Raw genomic sequence first — 24883 nt, forward strand, 5'->3', positions numbered from 1 at the left:
TTTATATACTGCACAGAGATTTAGGGGTATTGAAACTGATAATCTGCACAAACGTTAGTAGAGGTGTAATACGAAACCCCGGCTCAAAGATTATTGTGTACCCAGTAAATAATGGCTTTAAAAATTTATCTCTAAAATATTTTTTAGGTTTAAATTAGTAATTTGTATTGCTAGTGGGCATTCAATGAACTGTTAGTATATAACCAAATTATGGCATAGACCCTATATTACAGTACCTCCAGATATTCCACATTTTGTTAAGTTTAGCAACAAATGTGGTATGTGAAGTAGGCAATGGGTATTACTTTCTCTAGGAGAAAATTATCCATACAGATTCACGTTTTCGCTTAGCCCCTATATAATGTTACCAATTCCCGTTATTTGCTGATGATTTTACCCATATTTTTCAATGAATTAGATTGAATTGTAATACCATATATTCTGGCATGGCCCTCACATTCGGGTTTTGATTACTTTCGTCGCAGTTGTAAACTTGTTTGCAATAGGCCTTTGAAATAAATAGTATTTCGAAATTTTCTCCTCAACATGTGATTTGACCTTAGTCTGCATATATTGCAATGAGTAAAATTTGGTCTAAGTTTGATCAAAATGTTGATCGTTTGTCTGAAAGATACCAAAAGTAGTGTACCTATATTTTCCATATACCCAGCTGACTTTAGCGTGAAAATATATTTCGATTTACGAAGTTTCACTACATGAGATTCTTACTTACTATATTGATTTTTTAATTTCCAAAATTTTTTGAGTATGTAACGAAGGAAGTGAGCCGATATGGCTCATTTTCAAACAAATTTCATATATTTGGGAGTCGCAATTCTTCAAAATATTGACTTTTTGTGTCAACACTCGAGAGAGTGACATATTAGGCGGTTTGTTTACAGAATCAGTGTTGCTGCTGGAATTCTGACCTCAGAAGCGGCACGAACCTCTCCAGCGATTCCCATACTGTTGCAAGCGACAGTTTGTTTGACTATGCTCCAATTACCTAGGATCGGTCCCATACTTCATACCCGAAAATAAGACAGGTTAGCCAGTTCTATGACCCCAGGTGTTGTCATTTAAAGTAATGTTTCAGGCCTATTGTGTTGAAAATATGACTACTACTTCTAGTTAATTTTTTTTTTTTTGAATTTTTTTCGTAAAAATTGTCATTCCTCATTGGGTATATTTGGCTTTATTTATATTAAAGCGCCTAATTCTAAGAATTTCTACCTAGGTTGCCATAAACTGACCTTCCGCAGCAGGTGATATTTCAAAGGATTTTTTAAGTGGTCCAATTATGTATACAAATACCTTGAGGGATTACTTCATTTTAGTCAAAATGTTAATGTAGTGTAACACAAGATCGGACCGCCTGACTATAGGCTTTGGTCACCTGTATTGAAACAATTTTGGCAAATAACTTCTACATCAAAAGTCCGTTCTTGCTTAAGCCTTTATCTCACATTATATGACGTTTTTGATATACCTCAAATTGGTGATTTTCTACACAGTTTGGTTTATAATAATTTTAAAATTTGTTTGTTTCAATTATTATTACACCTTCCTTTTACTCACCTCAAGACGACAGTATTATCCTCGTTCATGTCGACGACACGCACAAAATTATCGGGAAACATTCCTGTTTGGCCAGATGACTGTAGAGTGCCCTCCCACCAGCCGCCAGGCATTTGTTTAATACTGTGTATAATTGCATCTTTTACTAGATCAAGTTCATCCGGCTCCTTGGCGGTGTAATCGTATACGACAATAGCGGTTACTAAAAAAAAGTAAAAAGAGAGAAAATTAATAAAAAACATAAATAAATAGAGAAGAAATTTATCAGACAACATCATTAACAGCAGTGTAAAATATTTTAATATTCAAGGCATGCCGTGGCAATAACATACAGACATACTAACTGGCTTGCTGACTGACAGACTGGTCTAATCGACAACAGTTAAAGTAACCCACATACACACGGGGAATAAAATCCGACACTAATATAGGTAAAATTAATTAATTATTGTTTAATTGAAAACAAACAATGTATAATGTGAACAAACGTGTTTTTGTTTTGTTTTTTGTTGTTAACCGATTTGTTGTTTTGAAGAGGATCTTAAATGGAATACCATTCAAGCCGCCGCACACAAGCAAAGTATTTCAATCCCACCACATAAAGGAATATGCGTTTTAAGTCAAATCACATTAAGTTGTAATGTCTGACCAATCAAACAATAAATAATTTATGACTATAAAAAGGAGTATATCTTTGAAGGCAATTTAAATTTGAAAAGGCAGAACATTTGGGGAAATATGATAAATTACCTATGATTCGGGCCTAGTAGTTACATTCCAGCAAAAACTTGAAAGTTGTTCAAACCTAATAATCCAATAAAAGGTAATGTAATCAAATTACCTTCAGAATTAAAATAATAATCTTCTATCTATATATATAAAAATCAATTGTTGTTTGTTGGTAACGGAATCAGTTGAAAACGACTGGACCGATTTGCATAATTTTTTGTACAAACGTTCGTCATACCCCGAGTTAGGTTTTTAAAGAAAAAAATATTGACCACGCCTACTTTTACGCCCACAATCTTGATTTATCTAAAATCTTTATATTTACCAGATAATGAAGATATCGGTTTGAAAATTATTACACGAGATACTGTTGACTTTCCCTCCAAACTTAGGAATTTATTTGGGCGCCAGGGAACTTACCTCGCATTCTTCTAATCTGTCTATATATATAAGGAAGTTGTGTTAGTTACTACGCTTATAACTCAAGAACCGCTGATCTGATTTTAACGATTTACACAAATTCGGTATTGTCTCTTGGCAGAAAAGGATAACATCCAAAAACATCGCGTAAAAATGTGAAATTTTAAAATTTTCATTTTGACTTTTGAAATGTACAATAGTAATGTTGTATTTTGCATGATTTTTTTTCCATTTAGACTTACTATTTCGGAATGTACATTTGTAGTGTTTTTTTTTTTTTTTTTTTTTTTTTTTTTTGAATTCTAATATGAATTGTAGTCTTTTTGGGTAGTACAAAGCGACGAAAATTATGGAGTGGCGGAACTGAATAGATGATGTCAAAATAATTAAACGTGGTCAAACCAAAATTGCTAAAAAACCAAAAAAGAGCATATTGCACTGCAAAAACTCTAAAATAGGGAAATACTGAGAACATTTTTTCAATGGAATCAAATTTCAGAATAATAGTAAGGACCAAACTTCGTAAGGACCTTTAAATATTGGCTGTAAAAAAACAGCGAACAAGTTGAAGATTTTTTCAATTTGTTTATTAGTTACTATGCTTATAACTCAAGAACGTTTTGACGGATTTTCACAATTCATACAACTTCGGAATGGAATCTTGCAAAAAAAATTACGTAAAAGTTGCCAATAAAAATATAAAAAAAGAAATCCTTTTGGCGTGAAATTTTTTCAATTTAAAAATATATAGAAGACTAAATTTTTTATTTTTTTGAATTCTGAATGAATAATATCAAAAATGAAATAGTACGCAATAAGATGTTAAATGGCGATCTTTCATGTCTGAAACTGGCATTTAGCTTTCAACTCCAGAATCTACATCTTCCTAAACTTTCACGATACCTTAAATCACTTTTGCAGTTCATGATATGGGTCATAACCCCCGGATAAGGATACAACCCGATTTAAAGTATATCTTACATTTTAAACATATTTTCATACTAATTTCGGCAAATGTTGGTAATTTGGGAAGAAACCATCCATGCAAAAACTGATCGAGTTTTGTATAACCATCATATGATTTAAGGAACCGTACATTTGTTTAATCGTCTTTGAATTATACCTTGATAAAAGATATGGAAATTATGGGGTCTCCAACGCGCAATTTCAATGACAAATAATTCATATTACTTTAAAAACAAGTAAAAAAATTAAGTTCGCCCGGCAGAATTATTACTATCATCCATCTGAGGGTAAAGGAAACATTTTTTATATAAAAGTATCTAAATTCAAGCGTGTTTCACTTTAAACTTCATATCCCAGTAAGACTGTTTGGATAATGCAGTTAACTTATCAAAAAACCATAAAGTGAATGAGGTCGTTATATGGGGCCATTCCAAAACGGGAACCTCTGTGGACAATTTTATACTTCAAGGATTGTCACCTTCTAAAATACCAAATTTAAAACAATTATACGCGTAAATGTGTGGATTATCAACATACCCAAAATAGGTAGGTATCGTTATATGTGTTAGACAAATCCGAGGAGAAATGTGGCAAAAATCATCAAAATACCGAATTTCGACAGATACCGTTATATGGGGACAATACCAAAACGTGAACCGATAGATCATTTTCAATACCAACCATCCTATACACATTACAAATTTTTCAGCTAAATTTTGACGCTATACGTCAAATAATGTGGGCTGTATCGTAATTTAAACAAACAGACATACAGACGGACAAATCGACTTAGAGTTTTATACTGATTATGAATATATATGCATATTTAATGGGGTCTATGACGAACATTTAGTGATGTTACAAATGGAATTAAAAGTTAATATACCCTCCTTTCCAAGGTGGATGATATAATAGCATTAAAGACTAAAATTACGGGCCGGCAACGCGGACCGGGCCAACTAGTATTTCTATAAAAATACAAAGCAAAGTGAAGTATTTTCTTCATTACTAAATAATGTGTAATATCGGCAAAGAGGTTACGCATCCTACTATAAAACCGAAAGTTTTGTGTTCGAGGCCCGGATTCAACAAACGAAGAAAGACATAATAAAATTTGATGTTTTCATGATGTACATGTAACATTTAAAGCATGTCTTTTATCTAAATCTATATTAATAAAAGAGTAAAATAATTGACAGACTTAAAGATCCATCAATGCCCAGACGAAACGGCTGAATCTAGAATCTTGAAATTTTGGGAGAGGGTCAGACTTGGTCCGAAGAGGCCAGATAAGGCTGGTTTTTTTTTTTTTAATTCGTACAAGAAAGGTACGAAAATTACTAAAAGGTACTAAATATGATATCCTTTGTATTTGACGAACTTAAATTTGGAATGAGAATCATTAATGGAGGGTATGATCGATGTACTAAAGGGTTATCGGAAATCCGCACTATAAGTGTAGGAAAAGTACAGAAATGTACTACATTTGGTTTTATTTCTTATAATGTGGACGCTCAGAGCCAAAAACTCGAAATTCGGAATGGGAATCAAGGTGTAAGGAGGTAATTTTGGGAGTGCGTGCTTATGTACATGAAAAGTACTAAACGCTACTAAATTGAGTACAATTCTGAATTTTGAAATTAACATTATTCGCGGAGTGTAGTATTGGGATATGAAGAAAGTTTTCAAATTGTGTACTTATGTGCAAAAAAAAGTACCAAATTATACTAAATTTGGTACAATTTCGATTTGGGTGCGATAGAGCTGAAATTTTGAAATTGAGAAATAAGATTACTATTACATTCTCAGACTGAGGAATATAGCTATTTTTGGAAATTCATACTTATTAGTACAAATAAGTAAGATGGCATTAAAGATGGTATTAAATTTAGCACAATTTAAATTTTGGGACAACCATTCGAGTTAGAATCCTGAAATTTGGAAATTAAATCACTATTGCTTAGTAGAACTGATATATGTAGGCAGTTTTGGAAATTCATACTCTTGTGTACTAAATGGTATTAAATTTGGTACAATTTAAATTTTGAGTAGGCCGAAAGAGATGGAATCTTGAAAATTGGAAATAAGATTTCATTGGACTTTATGATGTATGTAGTTTTGGAATATTGTATTTAAGTATACTAAACGATACGAAAATTGGTACAATTTGGTTAAAGGTGAACGAATGAAGCTGGAATTTTGAAATTTTGTATTGAAATGCCTATTGGTGGTACAAGTGCACGCAAAAGTACAAAATAGTATTATATTTGGTACAATTTAGCATTGGGTAAATATATAGTGCTTGAAATCAGAAATTTGGCATTAGTGTCGCTATTCATGTCGTGTCGCGCTATATACGACGTGGAACTGCATAGGCATTGTTTGTTATAAGCCATTACCATATTATAAACGGGTATAATGTAGCATCTTCAAAATATCGTATATAAGGAGGTACCGAAGACCTGGACCTGCATAAACAATTTTCTGTCACAGGCTGTAGCATCCATTACGAACTTCAAATACGACATCTCAAAAAATTTCGATGAATATTGTTCCTAAAATCGTCAAAATACCGAATATAGGGTGGTACTGATATATGGGGCCTATACGAATACCTGAACCTGCATATAAAATGTTGTGTCACAGACTGTAGTTCCCATTACAAACTCTGAATACGTAATTTGAAACTACTCCGGTAAATAATGACGCTAGAATCATTAAAATACCGAATATCCGGAGGTACCGTTATAGGGGGGCTATACGTGGACCTGCATAGACAATTTTCTGTCATAAGCTGTAATATTCATTACGAACTTTAAATGCCAAATTTGAAACAATTCCGGAAAATAATGTCGCTAAAATCATCAAAATACCGAAGATCGGGAAGTACCGTTATATGGGGGCTATATGAAAATGTAGACCTACATGACCCATTCACGAACTTAGCCTGCCTACTGGCAAAATAAACATGTGTGCAAAATTTTAGCCTTCTATCTCAATTCGTTCGAAAGATAACGTGATTACAACAGACAGACGGACAGAGAGAGAGAGAGAGAGAGAGAGACATCGCTAACTCGACTTAAAATTTTACGCTGATCAAGAATATTATATATAAATATTTTAATATTTATAGCAACCTTAAGTCCAACGTGAATGTGGAATGGATCAACCCAACCTGTCTATCACTTTCCCTACAAAATTTCAACATTTTCGATAGTGATAACATTCGAATAATTTAAATTGAGTACCCGATACCTTCAAACTTCGCACATCTTAAAATTTCCATTTCTATTAATAATAACAGCATTATAACAGAAAGTAATGTTATTTACTACGCTGCTAGTACAGGGTTGCCCATATTCGACGGACCTTTGGGCCCTTTGAGCCCATTCCAATCGACGAGGCTTGTCCGCAAGCAACATTCTTTGCGTCAATTGAATTTTGTACGGGAACAAATGAAATCAATGCGAATAATCCGTTGTAAAGTGGACCGAGCCATGCCCATCTGCTGAGAACGGCGTTTTTGGGATTTCTTGGGGACCTCTCAACACTGGCTCGTACGGCAGCGATATTCTCGGCCGAACGCCTTGGTCGACTTTTATATGGCCTCTTCGGATTAGAAAGAGCCTTGCCAGTCGATAATTTTTCGTATAAACGCTTAATGGTGTTCTTAGAAGGCGCACTTCTCACATTTTTTAAAAGCACGTTGAGTTTTCACAATTGACTTCTTCTGTTAAATGTAAATTTCAACTATTTCAGAGCGCTCGCGTGGCGTGTTTTGGTTCATGGTAAAAATCTGCTTGGACTGACCCTTCAAACGCGGTATGTCATTAAGCGATGTGACATCTCTGTCAAAAGTTATGGCGTTGCCAGATGGGTCCGTCGAATATGGGCAACCCTGTACACAATGAACCATTCGGGTCAACTTTTTTCTCTTGCCTCTGCCACAAACATTTTGAATAACTAAAATTAAAATTAGCACATCCCCATTTTTTTCCTTATATACAGGATGACTGCTGTCATATCGAAGCCACTAGACCGACAGCTGTTAAGTGGCCGAAAAATGGCTCGCGAGCCGAATATATTGCAATATTCCATTTGGCAACTATTGAAAAATGAGCTCGTGGTAAAGCCATTGAATTTCCAAAAAGTGTAAGAACTTACACCGCGACAGAAAGAAAATAAACTCAAAAGAGCTAAGAGTTGCTAGGCTTGGCCGAAAGTGGTGAACTTCCGATTTTGGTTTTCTCCGATGAAACAAACATTCGTTGTCCAGCAGTTTGTAAACAAACAAAATGATCGTGTTTACTTACCAAAGAGGTCAGGTGAAAATGTTGGCCACCAGAACTCAAGAGCCGGCCATGGTGATGGTGTGGGTCGCCATAACAGCCGATGGTCGCTCTCCGCTCGTATTAATCGGCCGTAGCATCAGAATAAATGCCGAATAATATCGCGAAAATATTCTGAAGGGTGTATTAAAGCCTTGAGCACGCAAAAATTTTGGCCGCAGACCTTGGACATTCCAACAGGACTCAGCACCATCGCATTCAGCACGCGCCACCCAAAAATGGTTAAAAAATGAGGTTCCTCGCTTCATTTCCAGCGCACAATCCAAAATCTCCGGATACCAATCTGTTGGACTATTGTGTCTGGAGTATTTTGAAAAGCAAGGTTGGCACTAAAAATACCCAAGTGTCGATCACCTCAAGCAAGCGCATTCGGGCAGCGTGTTACGGTTTCATTGGCCGTTTGAAGGCCGTAATCCGTGCCAAATGTGACCAATTCGAACAAATCTAAACTTAATCTAAAGTTTGATGCTATTTCCGACATTTTTGCTTTCATTCAATAAAATTTAAAACAAAAATGTAAAAATTATGGCGTTTGACTTTGTTGCAGTTTTCTTATCTCACCCTGTATATACATTCTTAAAAATTATAAAATTTCAAAACCATTCTAGCATCTGAACGGATGTAGTCAGTAGAATTTTTGGTAATAAAAATCGAACGCCTACCACAAAAATTAAGATGTTTTTGGGACTATTGTCATATTTTTCCATCCAATTCTCAGTAAATCTGAAGTATGTACCACACATAACCCACAACGGAATTTTCTTGATGTTGGTACATCTGTCCTATAATTGTCAATGCAGGCCCATGTGTACATAACTTCCGAAACACAATATTTTGATGGTTTTAGCCATGTTTTTTCAATAAACAGTTTTTAAATTTGATATTAAAAGTTCCGTAGAATCTCCTATGTTTTCATGTAGCCCTCATATATCGGTGCCTCCCTGAATTTAGTATTTTGATGGTTTTAGCCACATTTTGAACCAATTTTTTTAATTTGGTATCGCAAGTTCTTAACACAAAACACAATATATACCGTTCAAATACGGGGCCTCGGCACTTAGAGACATATTTTAAGCAAGTGTAAATTTCCAAATGGAGGAGGTTTTTAAAGTCCGGCCTGTCTGTACTTAACGGAACTTAAGCAAGAAAATGTATTGTTTTAGCTAGAAAACTCTTTGTTGCAACTTAAGTGGGTTTATGGAATATAAATAAATATATTTTTTTTTTGGATTTAAAATGACTGACTAAAGTTTTTACCAAAACTATATAAAGAATGTAGCAGCTTTTAGCTTTTAATCTTTACTGATTAAATATATTATATACACGTGAGAGAAGTGTTTTTGTTTTTTTTTTTTTTGTAAAAAAAAATTGTGAATATTATGAAAACCAAAACATATTTGAGTGTTAAACAAAATACAAATACACTTTGCTGGCTTTTAAAAACTTTTTTGTACTTCGTCATTAAAAATATGAACTAAAAAAAGAAACAAAAACAAAAATTCATTTACATACAACAAAAGCAAAACTTGGCAAATATGAGCGCCTCCATGCCAAATCTCTAGGCAGTGCAACTGTGCGGTAACACAGTTGAAGCTGACGCCTACTCTTCGCACATCCACATGCATACCTTTAGACAGCCGCGAGAGTTGTTGTAAGCCAGTCGTATATAAATGGATTGATGGTCGAATGGATGGATGGATGGTTGGTTGAATGATGAATGCCATGCATCATGCCCACCATTAAGGCACACTATTTTTGTGCGGTGAACTCTCAAAGCCAAAGCCAAGTGCATTCATCCTCCAACATTGGCATATTTTTCTGCCTTCAGTTCATCTCCACTTTACATGTATTCGTGATATAAGTTCAACAAGAAAAAAAAGCAAAACCAAAATAACACGAAAAAGCACAAGTATTTTATTTCATGGTGACGAACTGACAGACGCTGTAGTGTGACTGACTGAATGGCTCTCTGCTTGGTTGTCTACTACTAACTATTCGTTCATTTGGTCGCGTTTGGTGTGCGTGCCAATCTCGTATTGTTCGTCTGTCCGCCGTTCGTTGTTTGCATTGCATTATAAATATTTTCATATTTCAGATGTTTTGACGAACAACACCACCAACAATAAGAAATGTAGTTCAAGAAGAAATGGATATGATGTGTGTTGTAGAAGCAGAACGAAGCCACACTTTGCCGAACACGAAACAACACAACACAAGGCAAGGCAAAACATAACAATGAAGCCTTGATCAGCGGTAATAGCCCACATACCCCAACTCAAAATCGAAGATAAATGCTTTGTTTGTTATTTAAACCAATTATAGGCATATGGACCGAGTCACACCCACGTTTTATTTTCTTATTTTGGTTTTGACTTTTACAAAATTTATGGAATTTATAGAGCAGATAAGGGTAAAGAGAGCAAGGAAAGATATATTTTTTTACGGCACACTACGCAATATAAATCGGAAAGGTATGTTTGGGTAAGTGTACTTAAACTTAGTCCTAAATTAATATTAAGAAGTCTAAAGTAACCATACAGAGAAAACTGATAAAATTGAAAATACCTGCAGCAATAAAGGCTTTACGCAAAATGTGACTCATGTACATATTTCTAGTTGTATAGTTTATGAACGAAATAGGTTGGTTCAACGTATTTTTTAAAAAAGTTCGGATCAGTCTAGAAACTTCTAGATTACTGAAATATCCAGAATTTAGTTAAGAATTTCATTCACCTTTAAAGCAAAGGTGTTCTCTGCGCCGAATTCAGTCTAGAAGTAAGTACATCAAAATCCGTTCAGATATAGCTATAGCTCCCATATATATGTTTCATCCGATTTGGGGTTTAAAGTCCCTCCCATGCGAAATATGAATGATATTTGGTGCCGGGCATCACATACCGCTCGAAAATGCGTATGCCAAATTTTATCGAAATCGGTTTATCATTATATATATCATTATCCGATATCAGGTTAACTGTGCACCAAAAGGCTAATATCAGCACCAATGGACTGAATTTTGGCAATTACGACAGAATTCAACCTAGAAACCAGTACTTTAAATTTGGCGTAAATCGGTTCAGATATAGCTATTGCTCCTATATATATGTTTATCCGATTTGGGTTTTAGAGTCCCTCACAAGCGTAATATGAATTCCACAACAATGATCTTTAGTACCAGATATCAGATACAGCTCTGAAATAAGTGTATCAAATTTTGTCAAGATCGGTTCAGATTTGGATATAGCTCACATATATATCTTCAATCGATTTCGGGTTATTTTTGCAGCAAATTTTTCAATTTTGGTACACCCGACTGAATTCAATCTAGAAGCAAGTACATCGAATTTGGGACATACATTTCCGATTTATATTTTTTAATAAAATCCTTCTCGAAGTGCATGATGCACTCTATAGCAATGTTATCTATATATATTAAAATCAATTGTTGTTTGTTGGTAATGGAATCAGTTAAAAACGGCTGGACCGATTTGCATAATTCTTTGTACAAACGTTCGTCATACCCCGAGTTAGGTTTTTAAAGAAAAAAATAATGACCACGCCTACTTTTACGCCCACTATCTTGATTTATCTAAAATCTTTATATTTGCCAGATAATGAAGATATCGGTTTGAAAATTATTACACGAGATACTGTTGACTTTCCCTCCAAACTTAAGAATTTATTTGGGCGCTAAGGAACTGACCACGCATACTTCTAATCTATCTATATATAAGAAAGTTGTGTTAGTTACTACGCTTATAACTCAAGAACCGCTGATCTGATTTTAACGATTTACACAAATTCCGAATTGTCTCTTGGCAGAAATGGATAAAATGCAAAAAAATCGCGTAAAAATGTGAAATTTTAAAATTTTCATTTTGACTTTTGAAGTGTACAATAGTAATGTTTTATTTTGCATGATTTTTTTCCATTTTGACTTACTATTTCGGAATGTACATTTGTAGTGTTTTTTTTTTTTTTTTTTTTTTTTTTTTGAATTCTAATATGATGTGTAGTCTTTTTGGGTAGTAGAAAGCGACGAAAATTATGGAGTGGCGGAACTGAATAGATGATGTCAAAATAATTTAACGTGGTCAAACCAAAATTGCTAAAAAATCAAAAAGAGCATATTGCACTGCAAAAACTCTAAAATAGGGAAAAACTGAGAACATTTTTTCAATGGAATCAAATTTCAAAATAATAGTAAGGACCAAACTTCGAAAGGACCTTTAAATATTGGCTGTAAAAAACCAGCGAACAAGTTGAAGATTTGTTTTCAATTTGTTTATTTGTTACTATGCTTATAACTCAAGAACGTTTTGACGGATTTTCACAATTCATACAACTTCGGAATGGAACCTTGCAAAAAAATTGTGTATAATATGCCAAAAAAATATAAAAGAAAAAATCCTTTTGGCGTGAAATTTTTTCAATTTAAAAACTATATAGAAGTGTAAATTTTTTATTGTTTTGAATTCTGAATGAATAATATCAAAAATGAAATAGTACGCAATAAGATGTTAAATGGCGATCTTTTATGTCTGAAATTGGCATTTAGCTTTCAACTCCAGGATCTACATCGTGCTTCAGCTGGAAGATGCGAACACATTTAAATAAACAAAAATAACCGACAAAACGTTATGGGGCTCATTTCAACACGTGGACCTACCTACTTCTATCACATGACAATAATCCGTCCAATGAGAACTCAATATGCATAATTCATTGGGACTGCAATCAGTGAAATACCGAATATAAATGAAAAAGGATTTATATTTTTTCAGAAATTCTTCCTAAACTTTCACGATACCTTAAATCACTTTTGCAGTTCATGACATGGGCCATAACCCCCGGATAAGGATACAACCCGATTTCAAGTATATCTTACATTTTAACCATATTTTCATACTAATTTCGGCAAATGTTGGTAATTTGGGAAGAAACCATCCATGCAAAAACTGATCACGTTTTGTATAACCATCATATGATTTAAGGAACCGGACATTTGTTTAATCGTCTTTGAATTATACTATGATAAAAGATATGGAAATTATGGGGTCTCCAACGCGCAATTTCAATGACAAACAATTCATATTACTTTAAAAACCAGTAAAAAAAATTAAGTTCGGCCGGGCAGAATTATTACTATCATCCATCTGCGGGTAAAGGAAACATTTTTATATAAAAGTATCTAAATTCAAGCGTGTTTCACTTTAAACTTCATATACCAGTAAGACTGTTTGGATAATGCAGTTAACATACCCAATATAGGTAAGTATCGTTGTATGTGTTAGACAAATCCGAGGAGAAATGTGGCAAAAATCATCAAAATACCGAATTTCGAGAGATACCGTTATATGGGGATTATACCAAAACGTGAACCGATAGATCATTTTCAATACCAACCATCCTATACACAATACAAATTTTTCAGCTAAATTTTGACGCTATACGTCAAATAATGTGGGCTGTATCGTAATTTAAACAAACAGACGGACAAATCGACTTAGAGTTTTATGCTGATTATAAATATATATATGCATATTTAATGGGGTCTATGACGAACATTTAGTGATGTTACAAATGGAATGAAAAGTTAATATACCCTCCTTTCGAAGGTGGATGATATAATAGCATTAAATACTAAAATTACGGACCGGCAACGCGGAAAGGGCCAGCTAGTTTGGTATAAAAGATTAAATGTCTCCCTCAAATGTAATGAAAGTCGATTCAGAATTGGATATGTCTCCCATATATTAGTTTCGTCTGAAACCAAACTGTAACTGCTATAAAGCTAAATGTTGATAGGTGGTATGATCTACTTCAAATAAATTCTTTTGTTACGGGAGCTCTGCAGAATATGCATAGAGGCGTAGGGTATTATATAGTCGGTCCCGTCCGTCTTTTCACTTTTCCTTAAAGGTTTGTCATAGGATGTTGTAGTAACCATTAGGACCTTCTAATACGAAATTTAAAACAATTCCGTTCAATAATGTCGCTATATCATAAAAATATGGAAAAAAGGAAGGTACCTTTATATGTGGGTTGTGCGAAGACGTGGACATGCATAGACAATTTTCTGTCATAGGTTGAAATATCCATTACGAACTTTAAATATGAAATTAAAAAAAAATTATCACTAATATCATCAAAACACAAAATATCGGGAAGTACCGTTATATGGAGGCCTTTGAATTCAGATCCTTTTTTTTATAAAAATGATTACTTTACCCAAAAGTGGATTGTTTTTTAAAGTTCGGCCCGGCCGATCTTAACGTTTTTTTCTTGTTTTACTTTCGCAAATTTTTGATTTTTTGTGGAAGATGTACCTGAATGATTGAACCGATATTGCTTAAATCATACCCGATTTAAGCTTAGTTAAACCATTGTGATGTACATAGTTTTGACATAGTTTTGTGCACAATCGGGAAAGGTAGGCGAACGGGAATGACTACATCGACTCCAAATGTGCTAGAACGGATTTCTTCAAAAGATTTCTAGTATATAAGCCGATAATTTCGATTAGGTTTTTTATCAAGTGATATATGTCCTCTGTAGCCATAAGACTGTGAAGGGTCCATAACTCAAAAAACCAAATTTTCGTGTTATTAGGTGTGGTCCATGGTTCAATTTCATATTTCATATTTTTAACACTCTTAACTCGATATACAATTTTTTCGAGTAGTAAAAATTACACAATAAAGCAATATGTGATTTAATGAGGCTGTATTAAACCTCAAATTAAGTACGGTTACAACAAGTTCATATTTTCCGTCAAAATATTAAAATGCATTTTGGTATCAACTTTTTTCAGTTAAGTAATCGATATGTTTTCAATAAGCTCTTCGATCATAGAAATCGTGTTCATAATCTTCTGTTTCACACACACAGCTGTCTCATCTTCAATGCGAAGCAAAATTCCAATTAATATTCATATTCTCTGCTTAGCTTTGAAACGCCTACATAAATATTTTTGACGATGTTTAGTTGTTTGAGAATTGAATACTACATTTTGCGTCCTACAAAAAAGGTGATGATGCATTTGAACGTACGGCGATAACAACATAGCTATAGAGAAAATTGAAAATGTCCACTCTTTCTGCTACCCCTGTCGACTTAATAAACTCAGCATTTGGTAATGAGATTCTTTGCCTGGTAGGTGTTCTGAAGGTGGTACTAAATGACAGTGCTACTCGCAAGGTGTAAAACTTGTAGGCATTGGCCGAGTTGTTATTATTATTGCGTCCTTGAAAACCCCAAATAATTTTCGAGGATTTTAGAGAAAGTTGTATATTTTTTCATTACCATTGCAAATAGATTCAACATTTCTCCGATAAAACTCGAGAGTTAGATTCTCATGTAATATCAAAAAAATCTTTAGTTATCCCTTAATTACAAATATCTATCTCTGCAATTCATTTTCTAGACTCGTTTATTACCAAAAAAAAAAAAACAAATTAATTAATTACTCACACCCCAATTTGTATTGGAATCCATCTCCAAACAGAAAAAAATTAACGCTAGCTAAAGCTCATTGCGATTTTTTAATTACTTTCGTAATAAACATTTCAACAAAAGCAAAAAAGTTGATAATTTGCCAAAAACAAACAAACAACTGACTTTGCTCCGATTCTTATATTTCTGCTTTGTGTTCTGGTTTAGTCTATATGGGGATTCCTCCAGCATTAGCAGATGATGAGTGAGTGTACCCCTCGACAATGCCATGTTGTTTGCATCAGCTTGAGGAAAAACGTGGACAGAAGAAATGGAAAAAATTACAGAAAGAATGATAAGGAGTTTTTAAGATAACATTTAAAAGAAAATGTACCTGGATTATTTCGTTTTCAATCATCGAGCAAGAAAAATAAAATGTCATTGGCTTTTAGCAAATATAATAATTTCAGTTACAGTAAAATATGGTAAAAAATATAATTCCATGAACATAAGCCATTAGATATTATTTTGGAGATTATGGAAATAAAATTTGACTAATTTATAAACTAGTGCTGCAAAAAAACATCAATATTTAAAGGAGAAATAAAAACAATCCGATGCACAAAATTGTTGTATTTTCCCCACTGAAATTTTTATGGCCATATACCCATACACTTTTTGATTAAAATTAACAGGCTACTCCGTTATCGTCAGAGGCTTTAAACATCCTTCTTCATTCATATAATTTTTCGAAAGGGACGAAAAAAAAATTCGCTTTATATCGGTTTTGAGGCCAACAGTTCAGCATTCAATGACGAACAGCACGACGACAACGACAACAAAAATATTTCAATCTTAGATAGTTAGGCGAGAAAAATACAAAACTTTAACGGACTTTTTCTTTCTGTTTGTCATGATTGTAAGGAAACCCCTTTTAAAGACGTAACCGATTGACGCCATTTACTGACGGCAGTCGTTGTGATCGTGATGGTCTTCGTCATATTTTAAAGCTACATATGTTGGATTATTTCTTTTTATATACGAGGTGCGCTTATTCGAAAATGGAGAAGAAAATGTTCAAACTTCTCTATGGGAAAAATTATGACGATTATAATCCTATCTAAAGGTCAGATCACATATCATATTAGAGTCATATGTAAAGTGACATACAGGGTGAGATGAAAAAACTACAACAAAGTAAAACGTCTTATTTTTTTATATTTTATTGAATGAATGTCGGAAAAAGCATCAAATTTTAGAATAAGTTTAGATTTGACATTTTTGCTTTCATTCAATAAAATTTAAAAAAAATTTATGGCGCTTGACTTTGTTGCTGTTTTTTCATATCACCCTGTATGTATTCTGGATCAGCATAAAATTCTAAGAAGATCTAGCGAGGTCCTTCTGTCTGTTCGTCTGTTGTAATCGCGCTATCTTTCGAACGAATTGGGATAGAAGGCTAACATTTTGCATACATGCATAGTTTATCAATAGGGCCATGTCGGTCCACGTTTTAGTATAGCGCCCAATCGTTTCAAATTTCGTACTGGAAGATCCTAATGGGCATTACAACCTATGACAAAAAATTTCGTATGCAGGTCCACGTCTTCGTATAGCACCCATATGACGGTACGTCCCGTTACTCATTATGTTGAGTAATTTTGCGACATTATTTACCGGAAATGTAACAAATTTCGTATTTAAAGTTCGTAGTGGGTACAACAGCCTATGACAAAAGATTTCGTAGGCAGGTTCACGTTTTCATATATCGTTATATGGGTACCTCCCGATATTCTATATTTTAATGATTTTAGCGACATTATTCACTGGAACTGCTTCAAATTTCGTATTTGAAGTTCGTAATGGGTACTACAGCCTATGACAAAAAATTTCGTAAGCTGGTCTACGTCTTCACCAGCACCATAGCACCATATAACGGTTTCCATTTAAGACGTAGTTTTCGGTTTTTTTGAAAATTTTCAAGTTCCTTCGAAATGGTGGATGGTATTAAATGTTCGGCCCGGCCGAACTTAGCTGCTTTTTTTACTTGTTTTACTTTGACACTTTTGACGCCAAAAGTTAATGTACTGCCGTGGAATTTTTACAACATAGAGTTCCTAATGCAATTGCAACTATTTTCATCCCAAAACGGAAACATCTGATCTTCCCAAAAGCTGTAATATGAATTTTAAATTTAATTTTAATAATATTAATCAAAACAATACATACACATACAAAAACTGTATACATGTTTTGACATTACAAGACTACCAACAGAAAAAGTTGTATCAGGTGATTGCTGTGCCATACTCTTCATTGTACAATGGTTGTTTTTTCTTCTTCTTGACTTTTGTACAAGATCGCCCTCCCGTCCAGTCCACAGCAGCATCAAAACCTATATGCTGTTAAACAAAAAAACGAACACAAATCAGTAAACAAAATAGCATGTTATTTCACTCTCAGAGTAAACTCTTACTCTATTTCGACATCCACTCTAATTTTTCAAACAGGAGTAACTCGCAAGCGCTCCCACATAAAATAAAAGGGCGGAGAGAAATTTCACATCAAACTCGTACTCTACAAGCACTCCCGCTCGCAAACAAGATTCACTCGCGTTTAAAAACGAACAGATCTGAGCAATGATGTTTTCCTTAATTGTTTGTTTGCTATCCCACAAATTCTAACCAACGTCTTTAGGTCTTATAGGGCGCTCTGTGCTGCCACATTACATTACTTAGTATGATAATATGAAATAACACATTTGTTGGGTTACTGGTAATGCAGAGTGCATGCAGTTTTTATTACAAGTAATGTTGAAACTGACATGTGGGGCAACCAAATATTTACTGGGCAGTAGTTAAAGTTTTGGGTAGGCAGGCTCACAACACTATACTCACTATAGTTTTCGTGAGAAAATCATATCGATGATAGACAAGTGGATGCTAAAAATGGACTATACCCGTGTTTCCGTTTTTTAGTATAGCAACCATTTCAGCTTGCAGTGTTTTAAACATTCTAACTCTACTTTCATTCGACTTGGCTACACTTTATTTGACATCTCCCGTGTTCATTGGTTATCTTGAAGTAGCAAAATGGCGCATGGAACACTTTAGCATTTAGCGCAGACATTATGTTGTACTTAAAGATTTAGGTTTGGTTACATTTCCTTCTCTCGCTACTGCCCTCTGTCTATTTGCCTGTTCTAGTAAGCGGCAGCGTTTATTTTTTTTTTCTTTTCTTGTCTTTTAACTTGTGTTTTTGTGGTTCTTTGACTTGGTTTTATGCTGGCGTTGTCATTTGCCATTGCCTTCATCTCCTTCTTTTGTTAAGCTGTGTTGAGGTTAAACTGAAATATGGTCTCACTGACCCACTTTTATGTTTGAATGTGTTTTTTGTTGTTTTATTGTTTTCTTCTTAATAGCAAACAAATGTTGTCCCTCTTTTTTCGTCTGATATGATTTCTGTAGACATTGTTCAAAATTCGTGAATAGAGAAAACGATTTTTTTTCTAATGTTATGATCTTGGCAGAGAGTGTTTTGGAAAAACTATACTCGGTAGGATATTTAGATTTTTTAAATATTTGTAGTAATTTGATTCATAGATACTCCTGTGTTTGGATGTAAGGATATTTTTCATGGGATATGTGCTACAACGGCTGTTGCCAAGTATCTCTGTAAACATTCTATGACACGTCGATTCCATTATATTTTCTTTTAAATACACGACTCATATTTTTAATATCAATAACTGGAAATACTTAAAATTAGAAAAATCCTATTTAGAAATATAACAAAATCGGGCAAACTTTGAAAATTCCGTTTCACATTTTAAAATTTAATTGGGAAAAAATTTGTTCTAAGTTTCATCTACTTTCAATTTTTTTTTTTTTATTTTATCAAACATATGTAATTCCCTGGCTATTTTGTCAAGGTTTTTTTTATTATAAAACTTGATTATTCTTTAATTTTGCATTCATAGTGGGATTTTGTAAAGATAAGATAGGCATTTTTATTTATCTTATCAATATTTTCCGGCCTCCTTATTTGATAATATTATTGACACAGAAATGGAATTATGTAATTTCTAGTTGGCGAATTTTGCTGGACATTTATGAAATCTTATCAATTTCCAATTCGAAAAATAAACTTATACATTTTTATGATATTAAAACCAGTAAAAAAAGTCTTAAAGTCGGACGGGTCCGACTTTATGGCACCCTACACCACTTTGCATATGTAGTAGAGCTTCACATAACAATTAAACATTTTTTGAGAAAATTAAATCATACAAGCTATGATTATAATTACAATTTAAAGTTCAAAGGACTAAATTTACCGAAGAATTTGCATCTTTTTCAATTGGGACTTGTAATGCCCATTTGGTGCACAATTAACTTGAAATCGGATAAAGATATATATGGGAGCTGTATCCAAATCTGAACCGATCTCGATAAAATTTGGCATAGATATTTCTGAGCTGTATTTTATATATGTCCCTGAATATCGTTGTTACCGAGTGCATATTACGGTTGTGGGAACAAATATTACAAATCGGATGAACAATATATATGGGAGCTATAGCTATATCTGAACCGATCTTCACCAAATTTGACACACTAGCTTCTAGACTAAATTCGGTCATAAGTGCCAAATTCCATACCATTTAGTCTAATATTACATGTTTGGTGCACAATAAAAGGCAAATCGGACAAAGTTGTGTATGGGAGCTATATCCAAATCTGTCCCGATCTCGATAATATTTAGCAAAGTTATTTCTGAGCTATATTTGACATATTTCCCCAAATATTATGTGCATATTTCGGCTACGGAGGATAAAAATAAAAAATCGGTTGAACAATATATATCTGAACCGGTTTCGATCAAATTTGGTATACTTTTTTTCTAGGCCTAATTTGATTGTATGTGCAAAATTCCATACTTTTGGGCTGATATTGCACGTTTTGTTCACAAAAAAGGCAAATCGTACGAATATATATATGGGAGCAATATCTAAATTTTGACCAATTATATCCAATTCGTCATAGGGCCAAACAAATGACTTGTGCAAAATTTCATCTGGATCGGGCAATAAATGCATAAATTTGTTTACAAAAATACATGGATAGACGGACGGACATGCATAAATTGACTCAGAATGCGATTCTATGCAGATCATAAGATCGTTTCTTTTTCAAAAAAAAGCACAAAGACATAATAACCTTACCAAATTGTGGTGTAGGGTATAATAATATCTTCCACTATATAAATGTGTCCATGAGAAATACCACAAGTAGAACACTAGGGATTATCTATAATATTTACCCAATTTAAATACGGATAAGATACGAAGTAGGAGTGGACCCAAAAGGTCACACAATATACCATCGAAATATCGCAATCAAATAGGAGAGTTATATATAGAGTTTGCAAAAAATATCGGGCATCATATTTGATTTTTTCAATATATATAAAATTGCCAAATTTGGTCAATGTGATAGAAATTGAAATTCTTTAAAAAAACTAGTTAAAAAGTATGTCAGTTATGGCGACAGATACAGGGTGAGATGAAAAAACTGCACCAACTTCAGACTCCTGTCATTCCTAGGCCACTCGTCCCACAGCTTTTAAAATTATTCCAGTGACAGCTCTTTATATTGTTTACAAACATACAAAAGTATTTTGATGAGGATTTTCCAGAATAATAATATTTCATGATGGAATTCCAGCGTTATAGTGTGATTTCTTTATATTTTGCAGAAAAACCACAAGTAGCTATCGTTAGAACACCCCAGCATTTAAATGTGAATAAATCGTTTGTGTCTCGTACCATCGCTCGTTACCGTGATACTGGTAGCGTAGCCCGACGTCAAGGAAGTGAAATGAGAAGAAATGGTTCGAAAGGTAACGAAGCGACTTGATCGAAACCCGCGTCGCAGTGGCCGAAAAAATAGCCGAACATATCGCAATATTCCATTCGGCAAATATTGGAAAATGAGTCGGGGTAAAGCCATTGAAATTCCAAAAAGTGCAAGAACTTACACCGCAACAGAAAGAAAATAGACTCAAAAGAGCTAAAAAGTTGCTTCGCTTGGCCGAAAGTTGTGAACTGCTGATTGTTTTTTTACGATGAGAAAACATTTGTTATTCAGCAGTTCGTAAACAAAGAAAATGACCCTGTGTGGGCCGCCATAACAGCCGATGGTCGCTCTCCGCTTATTAATTGACCGTGGCATCAGAATAAATGCCGAATATTATAGCGAAAATATTCTGGAGGGTGTATTAACATTTTGGCCTTGGGCATGCAAACATTTAGGCCGCAGATCTTAGACATTCCAACAGGCCTCAGCACCATCGCACTCAGCTCGCGCCACCCAAGAATGGTTACAAAAAACGAGGTTCCTCGCTTCATTTCCAGCGCACAATAGCCACCAAAATCTCAGGACATCAATCCGTTGGACTATTGTGTCTGGAGTATTTTGGAAAGCAAGGTTGGCCCTAAAAAATACCAAAGTGTCGATCACCTCAAGCAAGCGCTTCGGCGGGCATGACAAAAATACCGCAGAGCAACATTCGGGCAGCTTGTGATTGTTTCATTGGCCGTTTGAAGGGCATAATTCGTGCCAAAGGTGAGGTGGTTATTCTGAAATGTGATGCTATATCCGACATTTTTGCTTTCATTAAATAAAATTAAAAAAAATGTAAAAATTATGGCGTTTGACTTTGTTGCAGTTTTTTTTTTATCTCAACCTGTATTTAGGTGATTCCTATGCCCTACCTTGAAAATGATTGGACTATGGCTCCCCCCAATCGGTATTCGATATTGCCATGCATTACAGTCTCTTCTTAGAACAAGTACAATATATAAACCGTGAGTTATCCTTGAACATGTATTCTCATCAAAAGGAATCAATGAACTTTTGTGTTTATTGCATTCCGGCATTGCGGCCAACCCATTCCTTTGATTCATCATTAATTTCGCTATCATGTTCAATTAATGTGAAAGCAGTATCGAAACAAAGGAATAATTGTTTGTATTTGCAGTTATAAAAACAATATTTATAGAATATATTTTAAAGTATGTAGGTATGTAAAATATATAAGGTCTGTTTGCCTATGAATAGAAAAAATGATGTGATAGACCGAAAAAAGGTAAGAATAGGAAACGGACTACTTGTACTCTTGTGGTATGGTGAAAAGAAAAGTTTTAAAGTTCTAAAATGGTACCATTTGGTATTATGTGAACGGGAAGAACGGTTAGAAAGTAAGTTTGATTGAAGAAGGTGGTTTTAAAAATGTGTAAGCTGGAATTTTAAAATTTTGTATTGTGGTCCCTTTTGGTGACAGGTTTGTGATAAAAAGGTGGTTTCGGAAATGTATACAATAATTGTATGTAAAGATTTTTTTAAAAAGACAAAATTTTGAAACTTGATTTTTAGATTACTGATGGTATATGAGTTCGAGATTTGGCGGCGGTTTGGAAATGCGTCCTATGCATTCAAATCTGTACTAAAACTACTAAATGTTACTAAATTTGGCAATAGGGGAAATTACAGAGCTTAAATCCTGAAATTTGATATTAATGTCACTGTTGGTATTTGAAGTTCAATAATGGAAATTGTTTCGAAAATGTGTACTTTAACAGTAAGAAAAGAAATGGTGAAATGGATTTTACTGTTGGTGCCAGTATTTGAGAGAAGGTAGTGGTTTTGGAAATGCGTTCTATAAACGCAAAAAGTGCAAAATGCCTCAATACATGCCGTTGGGTGTTGGGATAGAGATGGAATTCTGTCTTTTAATATGGAGTCCAATGTTGGTTTTTAGAATTTATATATGCTAAATGATCGAATCTATATTTTTAAGGGGGACTTTTCGCTGACGAAGTAGCGTAAATATTCAAAAAAGATGTGAAAATTGCGTGGATTTTCATTTGGGATTGTTGATGACGTACGAAATATATGAAACGGCCAGGTTGCAACATCTTTCACAAAACATGGGTATAGCATTTCTCCACTCCATAGGTTCATATACCAAGAGGTATATATCATTTCATGCGGACAATGGCCAATGGTTTTTATTGGCCCTTTGGTTTGTTCCATAGTTATTCGTTAAAATGTACGTTTATTGCCAACTTGTGCTAGCGCCTTTGACATTTAGTTGTCACTTGTTTTTCCGCCTTCCTTAAACTTCAGTAGTATTTCGCTGTCATTCGAACAAACAACACCCGCAATATCTTTTGCAAAGCACATATCGTTGTGCATAGAAAGGTATATTGTTGCCAAAGGTAATATCGTTACCAAAACCAAACAAAGAATAAGTAGATGGATTTAATACTAAGAAAAACTCTTGTATTTTATTTATCTTTTTTCATATACCATAGCCCTAGGGCACCTCTGAGCTTAACAGTAATATTATAACCAAACTCAGATCGACTTCGGAGATGGGCAATATCGAACCAATTCCTCTCGGCCCAAAAAAAAATAAAAATCTCATATTGAGCGAGGCGTATATCCGATATAGAATCACCGTAATATTTAGATAAGACTTAAATGAGGTGTAAAAAGACAATATTGATCCACTCGTTCATTCCCCTCTTCCATAAAATGTGAAAATTATAAATACTCTCTTAAAGTGGTCTATTAATGTCCGATTTTCTTCTAATTTTGCACTTCCCCTATTTTGTCTATATTAGAGTGAGTATTAAAATGGAATATATCGGAGCACACTTTCTGATACTTTCCCGAAAAAACATATTATTTTTAAAAATGTTACGAAATCTTTCAAACAACATTTTTCTTCACAATATTTTACAATTTTTCACGTGCATTCATATATAATATACACTTGCATATCAAGTGATAAAAAAATATTCTTTTTCCCCGCTACAAAACTTACAATTACAACAATACAATTTAGTCACACAATAGCCTTACAATGTCAAGGTCAACACTAATTGAGAGCATGCGTGCATCAATGGATGGATTGTCACCTTCATGTTACTGCACATTATGGGACAACCCCACATTCATATGAATATGAATAAATGCATGAAGAATGTGACAAAGGTTGGCCGTATCGTATGTGGCACTCAATGTAAGAGATGAATTCTATACACTGAGTTTTAGTATGCCCCACCAAACACTACTTCATGGGATTATCATTTAAACATCGGTCATCTCTTTTGTTGATGCCACAATTGATGAGAAAGTGGCTCCTCAATAATCACAAATTACCACAACAATAACAAGAGCAAAAATAAAAACAATCCACTTTGTCCAGATATATGTGTATTGTAAAGATATAGCAACTTGATAATATCAAGAACAAAAATAAAAACAAAAAAAAAATCAACTTTATCCAGATATATGTGTATTGTACAGCTATAGCAATTTAATTATAACTTGTAAAAC

General features: G+C 34.0%; 1 protein-coding gene across 14 annotated transcripts in view; it reads right to left on the minus strand.

Moving 5' to 3' along the window:
• Nucleotides 1–24883, minus strand: part of LOC101899936 (serine-rich adhesin for platelets) — a 90327-nt gene that overhangs the window by 48872 nt on the left and 16572 nt on the right. For all 14 annotated transcript variants that reach the window (XM_059126743.1, XM_059126745.1, XM_059126752.1 and 11 more), the window contains one exon: nt 1579–1780. In XM_059126743.1, coding sequence (XP_058982726.1) covers nt 1579–1780 — 202 coding nt within the window. The remainder of the gene's footprint in view (nt 1–1578; nt 1781–24883) is intronic.

The sequence above is a fragment of the Musca domestica genome, unplaced genomic scaffold, assembly GCF_030504385.1.
Source record: "Musca domestica strain aabys unplaced genomic scaffold, Musca_domestica.polishedcontigs.V.1.1 4, whole genome shotgun sequence".
Lineage (NCBI taxonomy): Eukaryota > Metazoa > Arthropoda > Insecta > Diptera > Muscidae > Musca > Musca domestica.